Here is a 17,635-nt window from a genome sequence, read left to right as displayed (position 1 = left end):
CCCCGTCTCTACTAAAAGTACAAAAATTAGCTGGGCACAGTGGCACGTGCCTGTAATCCCATCTACTCAGGAGGCTGAGGCAGGAGAATCACTTGAACCCAGGAGGTGGAGGTTGCAGTGAGCTGAGATCATGCCACTGCACTCCAGGCTGGGTGACAGAGCAAGACTCCGTCTCAAAAGAAAAAAAAAAAAAATGAAAAGTGCCAGAGAGAACTATCTTAGGCCTTTTTCCCCTTCCTCTTTTGCTATGTGGGGACTCAGCCAAGAAGGCCTTCACCAGACAGGGAATGCTGTTGCCTTGATCTTGGACTTCCCAGCTTGCAAAATTGTGAAGAAATAAATTTCTCAGTCTATGATATTTTGTTCAAGCGTCACAAACATACAAAGACAGAATGGAACACTAAGAGAACAACTTTATGCCAACAAAGTAGATAACATAGAGAAATAGAAAAATTCCTAGGAAGACAAAAAGTACCAAAACTGACTCAATAAGAAATAGAAAATCTAAATAGACCTAAGGCAAGTAAAGAAACTGAGTTAGAAATTAAAAATTTTCTCACAAAGTAATGCTTAGGCCCAGAAGACTTCACTGGTGAATTCTCCCAAACATTCAAAGAAGAAATAATACCAAAGCTTCGCAAACTTTCAGAAAATAGGGGAGGAGGGAACACTTCCCAACTTGTTCTATGAGGCCAGAATTATCCTGATATCAAAGACAGACAAAGACATCACAATAAAAGAAAACTACAGACCATTACCTCTCATAAATATGAATGCAAAAATCCTCAACAAAATATTGGCATTAAATCCAGCAACACCAACATATAAAAAAAATTATACACCATAACCAAGTACAATTCATCCCAGGAAAGCAAGGTTGGTTTAACATTAGAAAAGCAACCAATATAATACACCATATTAGCAGAATAAATGATAAAAACCACATGATCATCTCAACAGACAATGGAAAAGCACTTTAACAAAAATGCTTTTCAGCCAGGCATGGTGGCTCATGCCTGTAATCCTAGCACTTTGGGAGGTCAAGGTGGGTGGATTGCTTGAGCTCAGGAGTTTGAGACCAGCTTGGGCAACATAGCGAAACCCTGTCTCTAAAAAAAAAAAAAAAATTAGCCAGGCATGGTGGCATGTGCCTGTAGTCCCAGTTACTTGGGGGGCTGAGGAGGGAGGATCGCTTGAGCCCAGGAGGTTGAGGCTGCAGGGAGCTGAGAAGATGCCACTGCACTCCAGCCTGGGTGACAGAGTGAGAAACTATCTCAAAAAAAAAAAAACAAAAAAACAAAAGCACACACACACACACACACACACATACACACACACACACACACACACACAGCTTTTCTCTAAAATAGAAAACAATGTAAAGATGTCCAATCTTAACATTTTTCTATTCAACATTCCACAGGAGACTCTAATCAGTACAACTGGACAAGAAAAAGAAATAAAAGCCTTCCATATTGTGAAGAAAGAAGCAAAAATGTCTTTACTTGTAGGTGACATGATTCTGTATGTAAGAAATCCTAAGAAATCCACACACACAAAAAAACTACTAAAACTAATTAACGAATTCAGCAAGATTTCAGGAAACAAGAACAAAATACAAAATCAACTGCATTTTTATATTATAGCAATGAAATTAGGAAAACAACGCTTTACAATAGCACCAATAAAATACTTAGAAATAAATTTAACCAAAGAAATGCAAGATGTGTACACTGAAACCTAGAAAACATTGCTGAGAGAAATTAAAGATCTAAATAAACTGTGAGGTGTTCTATGTTCATGGGTTGGAAGAGTCAATATTAAGATGATCTATAGATTCAATGCAATCTCTATCAAAATCTTAGCAAGGTTTATTGCAGAATTTTGATAAGCCAGTCCTAAAATTTATATGAAAATTCAAAGAATCTAGATTGGCCAGAACAATTTTGAAAAAGAACAAATTTGGAGGACTTATATTCCTGATTTCACAACTTACTAGGAATCAACAGTAATCAAGATGGTATGGTATTAACACAAGGATAGACATGTTGATCAGTGAAATGTAACTGAGAGACCAGAAATAAACACATTTTCTGGTCAACAAAGGTGCCAAGATTCAATGGGAAAAGGTGTTGGGAAATTTGGATAGCCATATGCAAAAAGATTAATTTGGACACATAACTCAGCCCATATACAAAAGTTATCTTAAAATGAATCACAGACCTAAATATAAAAGGCAAAACTATAAAACTTTATTTTTTTTTAGAGGGAGTCTCGCTCTGTTACCCAGGCTGGAGCACAGTGCTGCGATTTCGGCTCACTGCAAACTCTGCCTCCCAGGTTCATGCCATTCTCCTGCCTCAGCCTCCTGAGTAGCTGGGACTACAGGTGCCCACCACCACTCCTGGCTAATTTTTTGCATTTTTAGTAGAGATGGGATTTCACCATGTTCGCCAGGATGGTCTTGATCTCCTGACCTCGTGATCTACCTGCCTCGGCCTCCCAAAGTGTTGGGATTACAGGCGTGAGCCAACAGGCAAAGACTTCTTAGACATAACATCAAAAGCATAATTCATAAAATTTTTTATAGAGTTCATTAAAATGAAAAACTTTTCTATTTCAAAAGATACCATTAAGAAAATAAAAGACAAGTCACAGACAGCAAGAAAATATTTACAAATCATATCTGATAAAGGACATGTATCCAGAATACAGAAAGAACCCATAAAATTCAACAAGAGTACAAACAAAATTTTAGAAATAGGCCAAAGATCTGAATAGAGATTTCATCAAAGAAGATACATGAATCACTAATAAGCATGTTCTACATCATTAGTCACTAGGGAAATGCAAATTAAAACCAGGAGATACCACTTCATACCCATTGGAATGGCTATAAGAAAAAAGACAGAAAATAAGAAATATTTTTTGATATGGAGAAATTAGTATCCTCACACATTGCTGATGGGAATGTAAAATGGTACAGACACTTTGGAAAAAAGTTTGACAGTTTCTTAATATGTTAAACATCAATTTACCATACAACTCAGCAATTACACTCTAGGCATCATACTTGAGAAATGAAAATGAAAACATATGTCTACAAAAGAAACTGCATTCAAAAGTTTATAGCAGCATTATTTACAATAGTCTCAAGTTGGAAATAACCCAATGTCCATCAACTGGTAAAAGGATAAACAAAATGTAGTTTTGGAATACTATTCAGCCATAAAAAGGAACAAATACTATACATGCCACAATATGGAAAAAACAAAAACATTATGCTAAGTGTAAGAAGCCACATAGAGGAGACTGCATATATGATTCCATTTATACAAAAGGCCCAGAAAAGGCAAATCTATAGAGTGATTAAGAGTGATTTAAGGGTCTTTAGGTGGAAATGGAAGTCACTGAATGAGCAGAAGGGATTCTCTTAGGTGATGGAAATGTTCTAAACCGGATTGTGGTGGTGGTTTGTACAGCCATGTTAACGAAAAATCACTGAAATGTGCACTTGAAAGGGGTGAATTTTATGGCATGTAAATCAGCTATTTTTAAAGTCAAAAAAATTAGTAAAAGAATTTATTAGGGAGAAAAAAAAGAAAGCTAGTTTCCAACCTTTCCACTAAGAGTCCAGTCATCTGAAAATTCTCCCTCATAGATAGTATCGTCTTCAGAAAGCAAAACCCCATTTCCCTACAAGAAGAAACAAGAGAAAAATTACAACACATAAAATACAGAGTAACTTAAGAGTGCACGCAGTCATATCCCCAAAGCCTTATGGAATCTTAAAAGAAGGAAAATAGTACTAAGAAGGTGGAAACTAATCAAAAGATGATTTAAAAAGTTAAGGACAAAGGAGGTTTAAAAAGTTAGTAACAACTATATGCAAATATTCCACTCACCATCATTTTATTAAGGTGAAAGTTGCCCTCGTAGTATAATCCAAACTGGGTAACCACCACACCATTCCCCTGACAAACATCATCTTGCCACATTCCCATATACTTTTCCCCCCTGCACAGAAATAAAAAGAAAAGAAAAAGCACTGAAGACAAGGATAAAGTAGGGAAAAGACAATTATCACATGGGAGATCCCAGACATCAACCCTAGGTTGGTATTGCTTCCATTTTTCTAGTTAAAATAGTTAACTTTGTCTCCTCAAATATGGGACAAGGTGACAGCAAAAGACATCTCACTCAGTAATGCTCTCTGAGGAATTTAATGTTGTGGTCTATCTGACACAGATCTGTATATACCCCAGGTAGTTACTTGATAACTTTAAAATACATAATTTTTAAAAAGAAGGCCTAGAATTCAACTCTAAATAATTTCATTTAAAATGTAATAAGCAGAATAAAACCTATGCACAGGTTTTTCTCACACAAAAGTTTGCTAACTTAAAAAACAAAGAGGCTGGCTGCACTGGCTCATGCCTATAATCCCAGCACTTTGGGAGGCAAAGGCAGGTGGATCACTTGAGGCCAGGAGTTCGAGACCAGCCTGGACAATATGGCAAAACCCCATCTCTACCAAAAATACAAAAAATTAACTGGGTGTGGTGATGTGTGCCTGTGGTCCCAGCTACTTGGTAGACTGAGGTAGGAGGATCCCTTGAACCCAGGAGGCAGAGGTTGCAGTGAGCTGAGATCGCACCACTCCAGCCTGGGTGACACAGTGAAACCCTGTCTCAAAAAATAAAAAATAAAAGGGTTTGTCATAAAAGAAGGTTCATTTTTCACCTACTCAAACTCAAAGAAATCTTACTAATCTCCATGAAAAAGACAAAATAAGTATAAACTGCTTGTTAAATAATGATGGTGCTTAATCATTGGCTTAAACTGGGGGAATAGAAGGAGAATACTGTACCTAGTGATATCATCAAAGACACCATATCCTGCTTTCTTATCCATTACCCACTGGCCAATGAACATACTAGGAGAAGAGGATGTCAATTTCCCACTTCGTAGAAGGCCATGACCATGACGCATATTATCTTGAAAACAACCCTCAAATACTTCACCAGAAGCATAGCTGTGGTTGGAAAGAATGGATAATTATCACATGCACATTGAATTTTGATGCTCATTTTTACAAAATTTAGAAAATCCAAAACCATACTCAGTCTCACTGGTAGCCATAATTGTTTATATGATTATTTTTCACCAATTAAAAAAACCTCATTTTTGAATGATTAAAGTTAAAAAGTTAAAGACACCATGTGTGGTATTTTGCATTAACATGAAAAACAGTGTGTTTTTATTCTCTTATGGGAAAATGAAATAATGAGTTATTTTTAAGAGGGAAGAATAAAAGTTTTGTCCATTAGAGTCAAGTAATAAAAATAAATTTATAGATAAGACATATAGGAGACTCTATGAGAAAATTATGGTTTATAAGGTATATAAAATTTAGGGCCGGGCGCGGTGGTTCACGCCTGTAATCCCAGCACTTTGGGAGGCTGAGGCGGGTGGATCATGAGGTCAGGAGATCGAGACTATCCTGGCTAATGCGGTGAAACCCTGTCTCTACTAAAAATACAAAAAATTAGCCGGGTGTGGTGGCGGGCGCCTGGGGTCCCACCTACTTGGCAGGCTGAGGCGGGAGAATGGCATGAACTCGGGAGGCGGAGCTTGCAGTGAGCCGAGATCACGCCACTGTACTCCAGCCTGGGTGACAGAGCAAGACTCCATCTCAAAAAAGGAAAAAAAAAAAAATTTAGATAAGAACTAAATTTAATAATCCAGTATTTTAATCCTGTGATAGATGAGGGGTTGACCTTTAAAAGATGATCACACAGAGTTTCAGTTTTATTTACTCCTCTAAGTTTTATCTATAAGACTAAATAAAACTTAAACCTTGGAAATTTTGGCTATGCAAACATTCAGGTTTACATGGTTATATGAAAAACCAACACCAGTCCAACAGCCTTTCCAACGTTATTACCTGTAGACTCCTTGACCGCACATTTTTCCTTCTTTCCAATGGCCCACATAATGGTCTTCTTTGTTCATTGCCTTATTTGGGATTCTGTATTCTCCATAACTGCCATGAAAAAGAAAAAATAACAAAAGAAGATGCATTTATGACATATTCACCTTTTGTATGTATATCCTGGTAAAAATTTTAACAAGGAAGACAGAGAAAACATTCACCTGTAGGAGTAAAGGGTTGAAACAGCATCTTGGTTAAGGTGAATCTATAACCTAAGCTGTTTGGCAGGAGGAGTGGGACATCAGCCCCACTACACTAAGATATTGTGTTTTAATCCAACTCCAGTGAAAAACAGAAGACCTGTGTCCTTCACCTATCTCTGTCACTAATTACCTGCACCACCATGCGGTAAGCCCAGGTATCTAGCTCCTTTATTTGGATAATAAGAGGGGTAACTCAGTGGGTAAATCAGATGACCTAAAGTCTCTTCTCATTCTAACAATCTATTAAAAAGAGATTTTAACACATCACAAGAATTTACATGATCACACAGACACACAAAATCACCTACCCAACATTTTTTATATACTAAATTACTTCCTTAACATTATACAAAATACTGCCATAAACTAATCATGTAAATACATTTACAGTGTTAGAAAACATGATCAACTCATTTTTAAAAAGTCATTAGAGCATCATTAAGATAATATAGCACTTGGAAAATTTCTCCTTGAACAGATCACAGAAATTAAAGATGACTTAAAACAACTGAAAGGAAAATTTTTCTATGTCCTTTGTGTAAAGGGGGACTACCGTCTCAATGGTCCCACCATTAACATTACCAAAGTTCTCAGTCTTCACAACTGAGAAATGTATAGAAAACATAGCCCCATTTTAACAGATGGAAGGCTGTGTAATTTGAGTCACACAGCTATCAAGGAAAATGACCCAGTCTAGGTAAATCAGAGGTTGTACTCCTCACTCCTGGCTCTCTTCATGCTCATGCATGTGCATTTCTAAAAATTAACAACAAAAATCTACCACTTGTTTGAAAAGCAGCTCTGCATACAAAATAACATAATTTACAACCTTACCGAACTTGAATTTACTGTCATGTTTTACACAATTTTCTTACCCATCTTCCAAGCCATTCCTGAACATGCCAGAATACATCTTTCCATCAGGCCACTTCAAAACCCCTCTGGAATGTATAAGCAAAGAATGGTGCATGTCAACTAATAGTTCAGATAATTAATACTTTTTCTATCATGTGATGATCATCCTCACCCCAGGCATAAATTTTCAACATTTTCACCTGCCATGAGGCTTCCCTGAAAGCCAGCGTCCATCATAGGTGGCATCCTTTAGGCGAGGATCCTTGTAGAAAGTATATTTGGCACTGCGTGAAATGGGTGGTTCCTGTCTCTGAACACTGCTACCACTTCCATAAGGGGGGAGATCAGACATCCCTCTCAAAGCCTGATCTACAGCTTGGCTTATAGCTCGTAGCCACTTTGTCTAGGAGCAAAAAGTAACATCAATAAGTTTAAGGCAACAATTCATCAAGCATTGCTTTAAATCCTGCTAGTTTTCTTTGGTGCGAATAAGTTATTTGTGTCCTAATGCTTTTCTTATTAATAGAGTAATATAGACTGGCTCTTGTATTTCTCTGCTATATGTTTAAAATTAAGTCACATTAAAAAAAAAAAAACAACCAAGAACCTACAGTTTTGGGTTAATGAAGATTTATCAGACAGAACTGTGCATCATTAGTCAAGCAAGAACAATTTATATTTCTTCTCTATTACACAAGAGGCAGAAAGAGCCAGGGCGAAGATTGAAGGAAAATACCATAATGGACTAACCTTTTCCTGGGGTGTAGATGAAATGAGAGTGAACTGCTCTTCAGGTGTAGTTATCTTTAAGCCATTCCTAAAACGTTCACAAGGATAAATACCAGTAGGTTTAACAACCTGTCATTACAGTATCAATCCTCAAATATGAAAAGCAACCTCTTTATTTCAAGAGGAGCAGAAGTCAATTAATGTAAATGCTTGTTTGGTTTTGGGTGCCACCACGGTGGAAAGAAAAAAGAATTCTCTGCTCTGTGCTGAACGATGGGGATGTGTGCAATGAAGATGCCCTTTCATCACCTAATCATGACTTGCCATGATCTTCACAACAGGCCATTTTATTATCAATAGACTACTTTACTGTCTAATGTGCTGGGAGGTGGGCCTCATTATGCAGAATGGGGAGACTGTCTCCCAAGCCTTCCTGAGCTTTTTTTCACATTTAAGGAAGCAACCTGGGTAACAGACTTGGACGGGGTGGGGTGGGGTGGGGAGGGGGGACGCACTTACACACCACCAGCTTCTTCAGACAGTGGCTCTGCCCACAGCGTGGCCAGAGGGAAAACATGGTGCGTGGAGAACTGAAACAGAGAACACGGAGGCACTTTTATGAAAGCCCATGTAGACCTCGGGGTCTCTGCCCGTATCCCCTTCATGTCATTACCCCACATGGGCCCTGCAATCTCTGCTGCAGAACCCCTTGAAATAGTTAAGTCCATGTAGGTGCCACCAATTCTGCCACATTGTCCCCATAACACAGCTAACCCAAAGGGCCTTGCCATCTCTGCTGCAGGGCCCTCTTCACATGTCTGAAACTAAGAAGTTCAAGCTGGAAACTTAAGAAGTTCTCTGAAATCCAGCGCATACAGAAATCCATGCTGTAGCTAAATAGCCTCTTTTTTTTTAAATTATTATTATACTTTAAGTTCTAGGGTACATGTGCACAACGTGCAGGTTTGTTACATATGTATACATGTGCCATGTTGGTGTGCTGCACCCATTAACTCATCATTTAACATTAGGTATATCTCCTAATGCTATCCCTCCCCCATCCCCCGACCCCACAACAGTCCCCGGAGTGTGATGTTCCCCTTCCTGTGTCCATGTGTTCTCATTGTTCAGTTCCCACCTATGAGTGAGAACATGCAGTGTTTAGTTTTTTGTCCTTGCGATAGTTTGCTGAGAATGATGGCTAGCCTCTTTTAGTCAACAGTTTCAGTAAAATCACACTAGTTTTGAACATAAACTGATAGTACAGTTAATAAGGATAGGAGTCCAGCTTTCAGGGATTCTTTAAAGGTTAGGAATCCAGCCTACCTGGGCATGGACCAGGGCATCATTAAAGAGAATGAACCAATTCACAGAAAACCTCCCAGCATGCTGCAGAGACAGGGCTCGGTTACTACTCTCACACAGCAGTCGACGCTCTGGCTTCCTCAAGGAATCCTGGAATTAAAGACAAATATAATACTAGGTCAAACAATCAAAACTATTTTAACATGTAAAGAGAAAATAAAACAGACACAAATCACATTTAAGGGAATTTGCTGGTCGTAGCTTAGCTTGGTGTAAAATCTAAATTTATACGGGATCTAAACACTTCACAAAATTAGAGCTCGAAGGAGATTAAAAAGAAGACAAAAAAACTAAAGAAGGGAGTAAGTCTTCAGAGAGGGTTTCTAGAAATGAGAGAAGGAATTTAGAGTACCCAATGGTATCGTCCTTAGACATTTTAGGAAAGGGGTCATTAAAAGGTTATTACCATAAACAAGTGAGGAACAGAGAAAAGTATATCAATTGTTATCGAAATGGTTGCTGTTTGCTAGGGTAACAAATGACAACTGGCATGGCTTACCGTCATTTTTCCGGGGAAGGTCTTCCAGAAGCCCAGTGTGTATTCTGCTTCCTTCCTTTTCCTGCCGAGATGGAGAGCAAGACACTCATAACAAGAACTGGAATCCTGCAGTTTCTGATATTCTGGAGATGCCTACAGGGCAAAAATTAAAGAGGAAAAAGAAAAAGAACATAAAACCATTATCCAGAATCTGTAGCCTCAGTCTGCTTTAGATATACAGTATTAGATGTAGGGGAAAATTTGGCCCAAGAGCATAAGTAGCACACTGCAGGAGACTGGGAAAAGGAGACTGGTTTCAGAAAAATTCTTCTACATAAAAGTACATATGAAATAGGGGCATAACTCAGGGGAGAGAGACAAAACCTGGCAGTTAGTGAAGAGAGCAGCAGAGACCCCAGGATAGGGCAGGAGTTCTCAAATGTTTTGGTCTCGGGATCCCTTTATTTTTCTTATGTGGACTGTATCTATTGATATTTACCATATTAGAATATAAAATTAAAAAATGTTAAAAGCTTTTATTAATTCACGTACAAAAATTTTTTAGTGGTAGGGTGCGGTGGCTCACGCCCGTAATCCCAGCACTTTGGGAGGCTGAGGTGGGCAGATCACGAGGTCAGGAGATCAAGAGCAATCCTGGCTTACACGGTAAAACCCCGTATCCACTAAAAAAATACAAAAAATTAGCCGGGTGTGGTGGCGGGCACCTGTAGTCCCAGCTACTCGGGAGGCTGACGCAGGAGAATGGTGTGAATCCGGGAGGCGGAGCTTGCAGTGAGCTGAGATGCACCACTGCACTCCAGCCTGGGCAACAGAGCAAGACTCAGTCTCAAAAAAAAAAAAAAAAAAATTTTTTTTGTGAGAAAAGTGGCAATGGTCCACATTTTTTCAAATCTCTTTATTATCTGGCTTTAAAAATGACAGCTGGACTTTTATATCAGCTTTTGCATTTAATCTGTTATATGTTGTTTGGTTAAAACCTATGAAGAAAATGTGGCCTAAAGGTATATATCTGGAATAGAGGGAAGCATTTTAATAGCCATTTCAAATAAATGTGGATATTCTCCTTTGATACTATATTAAAACTTGCTATGTGGTAGATCCTTAAAGGGAGCTGCAATGTAGAATCTGAAACCACAGCAATGAGCTTTTTATACCCTGTGATGTTAAAATCCAGGGGTCTATCGTGCACTTTGAATGAGTCTTTTACCATCTATGACTTTGTACCATCTATGATTGTGGATTGGACATACGGAAAATATTGGTTGACTGAATTATGCAGATCTTCCAAATGTTGATACCTTTTTTCTACAACATCAAAAATCACAGGATAATAGAACTACCAATCTCATGAGATAAAGTCCTAAGTATCAGGAAACTGTCAGACTCACAGTGTCAGATCCATCTCTAACATTCTAATTTTCGCTTAAAAGTTGGGATTTTATTATTGGCAACAAATACTATCAGTTGATCTCTTTGAAATCACAGGTTCATTTACTCATTTCTGAGAAAATATCTGCCAATATCCAAATCTGAAAAATCAGTTTATCTGTCAATTGTCCTTTCAAGTTTAAAAAAAAAAAAAAAGCAACCCATTTATTTCAAGAGGAGCTCTCAACTCAACAATCACAATCGTGTTTTTCTTGAAAAACCACCACACTTCAGCATGCAGCAGAGCTGCTTTACATGTACTTTGCACGTCACCACACATAATAGGACATTCTTAAGTGAAATTGTATTTTAACTGCAAGTGCATGGCAGTGAAGAATGCAGTGACTACTAGTATAGGCTGGTGCCACTGCCTTGATTCCTACCAAGGAGCCAGCAGTCTTACCCACCTTAACTTTTGCACCATCAATGTAAATGACAACACAGTGGAAAAAGCAAATATCTTAGTATTGTCATGAAAATAGTTTTGACCTTGTGAACCCCTTGAAATGGTCTTTGGAAGCCCCAGCGGTCTGCAAAACAACTACTGGGATGGGTGTAACTGCTACGCCATGTAGCGAGGGAGCAGAGGGTAAGATTAAAGGATGATCTCTCACGTTCATGAGTAATTACTTTACTTGCCACAATTCTGAGAGTCACTCATTTTCATTTTTTCCATTCATTTAAGAAACATTTAATGAGTATCTACCACATATAAAACACTCTGCTAGAGTGCTGGGGAAAAAAAATAAGGTATGATCTTTGTACCATAATTAGGCAGACAAGATAGAAAAACGTACCAGAATAATGCAGTGACTTTGTTAATAGGTTATATATCATAAAAGACAATCTAGAAAAGTAGGTTAAGAGGTCAGATTCTGGAACCAGAGCCTGGATATTAATTCTAGCTCCGCCAATTCTCAGCTGTGTCTCAATTATCTCATCTGTAAAAGGCTGATGATAAAATCGGTATAATAATACCTACTTCACCGAGTTGATGTGGGGATTAAATGAATACATATAACTTGCTTAGAACAGTGCCTGGCAAATAGAATTCATTCAATAAAAGTATCATTATTATTTTTATATGCAGACATTTAAAAAATACATATATGTGTACACACATATATGATGTCAAGGCTGTGCCTTAGACTTACTAAATTATAATGTATAGTGGTGGAATACAGGCAGGTTTGTTTTGAAAAAGCTTCCACAGTTGATTTTGACCCCCTGTGATAAGGATAAGGGCCACTGATATAACACGAGAAGCGAATAATAGAAAGTGTTAGCAAAACACAGGGTAAATAATCCTTCAGAGATGGATAGGGGAAAGAGAACCAATATAGTCAAAGAGGGCTTTATTTTCATGATAAAATGACTTTTGTCCCAGAATGAGGATGGGAGTGGGAGTGTTTCAGGAAGGAAATATAAAGCACATGAAAGCTACATCCAGGGAAACTGAACTCTGACTCTCAACAATTCTAAGCTGATCTGGTGGAAAATTTTTTTATTAATTGAGGCCATATTGAGATGAAAGCTGTATCTCATTGGGATATTTGATAGGCCAAACCTTCACAGCTAAAGCTAGATGAGTTTAAAGACCTTGTAGGTCTTTTCTTTAGTCTGGTTTCACAGTAGGCTCAAATGTAGAAAGCCTACATCAATCAGTTCCTGGGTCACTCTGAGGGGTGAAATCTGTTTAGATCAAGAGACAGACCCAAAGACTAAGAAGATTCTAAACCTATAAGGGGCCAGCGTGGTGGCTCATGCCTGTAATCCCAGCACTTTCGGAGGCCAAGGCAGGCCAATCACTTGAGGTCAGGAGTTCGAGGCCAGCCTGGCCAACATGTTGATCTCCCATCTCTACTAAAAATACAAAAAAAAAAAAAAGTAGCCGGTGTTGTGGCACACACCTGTAATCTCAGCTACTCAGGAGGCTGAGGCATGAGAATCACTTGAACCTGGGAGGTGGAGGTTGCAGTGAGCCAAGATTGCGCCACTGCACTCCAGCCCCAGTGACAGAACGAGACTCTGTCTCAAAAACAAACAACAACAACAAAAAAACCTACAAGAGACTTTGGAGTCATTATAATTTCTCTAGAAACTTTCAGGGTAGAAACAAAATGAAATCACACATTTCGATGGGATTTGAAAGGTGAATGTCTCAGGACCAGCTTTAACATACATCTATATCCTAGTGTGGTGCTAACTTCCTAGGATTCCACCTAACTAGTTTTATGTAAGAGTGGACCAGTTAACATTTGAGAAAATCCTGTAACACTGATTCCTCTCAGCATTTGCTAAGGTAACCTAAACACCTGGCATAAAGTCTAGCATGAATCCAGGCTGGGTAACACCCCTGCGTTACAGGTGTGTGCCATTATACAGAAAGCCAGGGCTTTAAAGAGCTCTGTTTAACTCATAGTCAGCATGCATCCAATAAATTTTGACAACCACTGAATGAGTAGCATCTGATAGAGTCTCAACTTTAGACAAAGTTTCATAAAATGAATACAGTTTATTCATCTTGATAAGGCCCTAAAAGGAAACTGAATCCACAGAAAACTCAATTTATCTACAGTCATACTTTCCTCTGTCATTTCCCTGAAGAAAATTAAATTAATTAGACACATGTAAATTTTAAATTACTGGAGTTCCAGATCTTGTGGTGGCATAATCCATACAAACAACTATGATCCTTGGCTTTCCAAATGTCCAAAGAGGTATACATGGGAGCTTACCACTTCAAAACAAGTAGCAAGCTTTAGCAAAACTTTTGCGTAATTATGAAGTCGTCTGATTGGCAAGAAAAACAAAGTATTCAGTATTTCCATCAACTGAGTGTTTTCATCATTCACTTCTGACAAATCTTGCAACAGCTCTTGGTTTTTATTTAGGAAATCGCTAGAGGTAGAGGAAAAAAAAATTTAGTTAATCATTTTGGAATTGGTAATACGTACATTAAATAAAAAATTTCACTAGAAAGTACCTCTTTCAGAATGCACATTTTTTAGGTGCTGTGAAAGTAGAAATACAATGAAATAAGCCAGATACAATTAAAAGAATTTCCCTATCTATAAGACATGATTTTTTTAAGTATAAAAAGTAGCAAATGGTAGCAATACAAATGGTTAATCACAGACTTGTGCCTATATTCTAGAAAATGAATCATGCATCCAACAATTTAAGGTGAATAATCAGAGACCAGCTGACACCATTACCTGTTAATTTCAAAGCCAAAAGTCACAGCAATAAATGGCAAGACTAATTGTTCTAGGCAGCTGTGCTAAATAGAATCACTGGAAGAAAAGCAAAGCTCCTTGCTCCAACAGAATTAGTGTGGATATTAAAACACTTCTAATTTCTTCTTTTTTCCTTCAATTGTTGATCACCTAATAAGAGTTTATTATAGGAAAGTAATAAAAAGCTGCAAGAACTAGTATTACAGTTAACAAGAAAAAATAAAGATGATTATATGTGAAGATTTCAATGCTGAGATCTTCAAAAGCACTTCAAACTGAAGCCAAAAATTAGCTAATATTCAGTTTTTAATAAATTCATTGTTAAAATTTTATTCCAAATTTTAATGCTGATCAATAACCCATTAAGGCTTAGCTCACCAAACCAAAATACTTAATGGTAAAGCAGTAAGAGTTGGTGAGCTGGGTGCCGTGGTTCACACCTGCGATCCCAGCACTTTGGGCTGCCAAGGTGGGTGGATAGCTTGAGCCCGGGAGTTTGAGACCAGCCTGAGCAACATTAACAAAACCCTGTCTCTGCAAAAAATACAAAAATTTGCCAGGCATGGAAGCGCACACCTGTAGTCCCAGCTGCTCAGGTGGCTGAGGCAGGAGGATTATTTGAGCACAGGAAGTTGAGGCTGTAGTGAGCTGGGGTTGTGCCACTGCACACCAGCCCGGGTGACCAGCCTGTCTCAAAAAAAAAAAGAAAAAGAAAAAGATCTTAGATAGACTGCCCAGATTTTATTTATATTTGGCTGGTGCTAATGTTCCTACTTCTTTCTCCATGTTCTACTGCAGAGATCAGCTGAGGACTTATTTAATTTTACACAAGTGTTCTGCTTTGACCTGCTCCTGAGAGACGGAGGTAAGATATAGTGAACACAAACTCCCTTGGACCATAATTCTCAATACCCAGTACCCAGTCTACAGTAGACCAGAAATGTTCCAACTCTTGTGAACTCCATTACTTTCCAGGACTCACTCATGTCCTTACCTATGATCTTCCCTGAAAGAGGCCAAGCCACACTCCTAAGAAATCTGAACCAGAAACCATCTCTGATCAGCTTATCTTTTCTTGGGAGTTTTTAATCTAATAGTGGCAATATCACTCTTTCCTTATATGGCAAGGTCTGTACTTTTTGCTCAGATTTTTTAAATAAAAAAAATTAAAGGTAGAAACAACCTAAGTGTCCATCAGCAGATGAACTGATTGATAAAATGTGGTAACGTGTACATACAAGAGAATATTATTCAGCCATAAAATGGAATGAAATTTTGACGTATGCTACAACATGAATGAACCCTGAAAATACTATGCTTAAAGAAATAAGCCAGAAGCCAGACACAGAAGGACAAATAAATACATGATTCGACTCATATAAGGTACCTAGAATAGGCTAACTCAAACAGAGAGGAAGTAGAATAGAGGTTACCACAGCCAGGCAGACAGGGGGAGACAGTATGGGGGGAGTTATTATTTATCATGCACTGAGTTTTTCTCGGAGATAATGAAAAAATAGTGATGGTTATACAACATTGTGAATGTATTTGATGCCCCTTAATTGTACACTTATCAGTGTACAATTAGTGTACAATTAAGATTAAAATGATAAATATGACATTACATATATTTTATCATATTAAGAAAAAAACCTGCATGATAATCAAACCACCAGGCAAGCCTGATGTGAGCAGCTGAGTGATCAATTAGATGAATGATAAGTGCTTGCACATCATCATCCAAGATCCACTAACAGCCATGTGGGCAGCCTAGCTGTGCTCTAGACATTCTCAAACTCTCCTCGGAAAATGAAATCTTTACGGTAATTTTAAATATTGACTTTGTAAATAGAAATTGGAAAAAGATGTCATTGCTGCCTTTAACTATGTAAAGCCCAGGCTCTGGGCATGGTGCTGTGCAAAAGGCAAGAGGCTTTCAACTTATGTCATCTCATTTTCCTGCTCTAACAAGGTCAATTCTTCAGTACTGTGAATCTAACTCGGAAATACTAGAGGAAGGTCAACAGCAGCAGAACAAGGAACCAGGGTCAGTAACTGCTGTAGCCCTTCAGGAAGCCCAGAAGCTTTCCATTTAAACTGTCACAAGTCTCCATCTATTTTTTGCATCTTCCTGTAATTAAACTTGCTTTTCTTCAAGCATTACTATTTGCAAAAATAACTATTGCATTTTCTTTCTGCTCCATTTAATTATTGGTTTGGCTACAGCCCCATTTTCTCCTATTTTCTTTGGCTATGATTCAGCATTTCACCAACATTATAGGTTAACTAAGCTATTTTAGTCATTATAATAAAGATATTTAAAACAATAAATATAAAATCAGTAATAACAAATGTAAACTTCAAAACCAGAAGTTCTCAAATGTAAACAACAACAACAACAAACAGTAAGTCCACCCATTTGCTGCTTATAAGAAGTATACCAAAACAATGCAGACGGGCTGAAAGTAAAAGAATGGAAAATGGTGGTGTATTAAGATCAAGAATTTTAAAGTTACTACATAAAGTTAAAGACATATTCTTGAAACTGTCATTTTAAAAAAATAAAGGCCAAACCCCTATATTTTGGAAATCAACAAGCGTGTGAGTCCAATAATCCATAATGGAATAGAAAAATACTTTCAAAAATATTTAGAACTGAATGACTATAAAAACAAAACGTATTAAGACTTGTAAGAGATGGCCGAATAGGAACAGCTCCGGTCTCCAGCTCCCAGCCCCAGCGACACAGAAGACAGGTGATTTCTGCATTTCTGCTTGAGGTACTGGTTTCATCTCACTAGGGAGTGCCTAACAGCGGGTGCAGGACAGTCGGTGAAGCTCACTGTGCGCCAGCCGAAGCAGGGCGAGGCATTGCCTCACTCGGGAAGCGCAAGGGGTCAGGGAGTTCCCTTTCCTAGTCAAAGAAAGGGGAAACAGACGGCACCTGGAATATCGGGTCAGTCCCATCCTAATACTGCGCTTTTCCAACGGGCCTGGAAAACGGCACACTAGGAGATTGTGTCCCGCACCTGGCTCGGAGGGTCCTATGCCCACGGAGTCTCGCTGATTGCTAGCACAGCAGTCTGAGATCAAGCTGCAAGGCGGCAGCGAGGCTGGGGGAGGGGCGCCCGCCATTGCCCAGGCTTGCTTAGGTAAACAAAGCAGCCAGGAAGCTCGAACTGGGTGGAGCCCACCACAGCTCAAGGAGGCCTGCCTGCCTCTGTAGGCTCCACCTCTGGGGGCAGGGCACAGACAAACAAAAACTCAGCAAGAACCTCCACAGACTTAAATGTCCCTGTCTGACTGACAGCTTTTTTTTTTT

General features: G+C 38.5%; 1 protein-coding gene across 6 annotated transcripts in view; it reads right to left on the bottom strand.

Moving 5' to 3' along the window:
- Positions 1 to 17,635, bottom strand: part of ALS2 (alsin Rho guanine nucleotide exchange factor ALS2) — an 87,155-nt gene that overhangs the window by 19,006 nt on the left and 50,514 nt on the right. For all 6 annotated transcript variants that reach the window (XM_032754943.2, XM_032754938.2, XM_032754940.2 and 3 more), the window contains 11 exons: positions 13,813 to 13,975; positions 9,647 to 9,778; positions 9,109 to 9,237; positions 8,302 to 8,372; positions 7,804 to 7,870; positions 7,254 to 7,456; positions 7,074 to 7,139; positions 5,948 to 6,046; positions 4,871 to 5,035; positions 3,906 to 4,017; positions 3,619 to 3,696 (listed from right to left, as the gene is read on the bottom strand). In XM_032754943.2, coding sequence (XP_032610834.1) covers positions 3,619 to 3,696; positions 3,906 to 4,017; positions 4,871 to 5,035; positions 5,948 to 6,046; positions 7,074 to 7,139; positions 7,254 to 7,456; positions 7,804 to 7,870; positions 8,302 to 8,372; positions 9,109 to 9,237; positions 9,647 to 9,778; positions 13,813 to 13,975 — 1,285 coding nt within the window. The remainder of the gene's footprint in view (positions 1 to 3,618; positions 3,697 to 3,905; positions 4,018 to 4,870; positions 5,036 to 5,947; positions 6,047 to 7,073; positions 7,140 to 7,253; positions 7,457 to 7,803; positions 7,871 to 8,301; positions 8,373 to 9,108; positions 9,238 to 9,646; positions 9,779 to 13,812; positions 13,976 to 17,635) is intronic.

Source organism: Hylobates moloch, unplaced genomic scaffold (genome assembly GCF_009828535.3).
Source record: "Hylobates moloch isolate HMO894 unplaced genomic scaffold, HMol_V3 SCAFFOLD_1, whole genome shotgun sequence".
In the NCBI taxonomy this organism is placed as follows: Eukaryota; Metazoa; Chordata; class Mammalia; order Primates; family Hylobatidae; genus Hylobates; species Hylobates moloch.
This window is presented reverse-complemented; position numbering and strand designations above follow the sequence as displayed.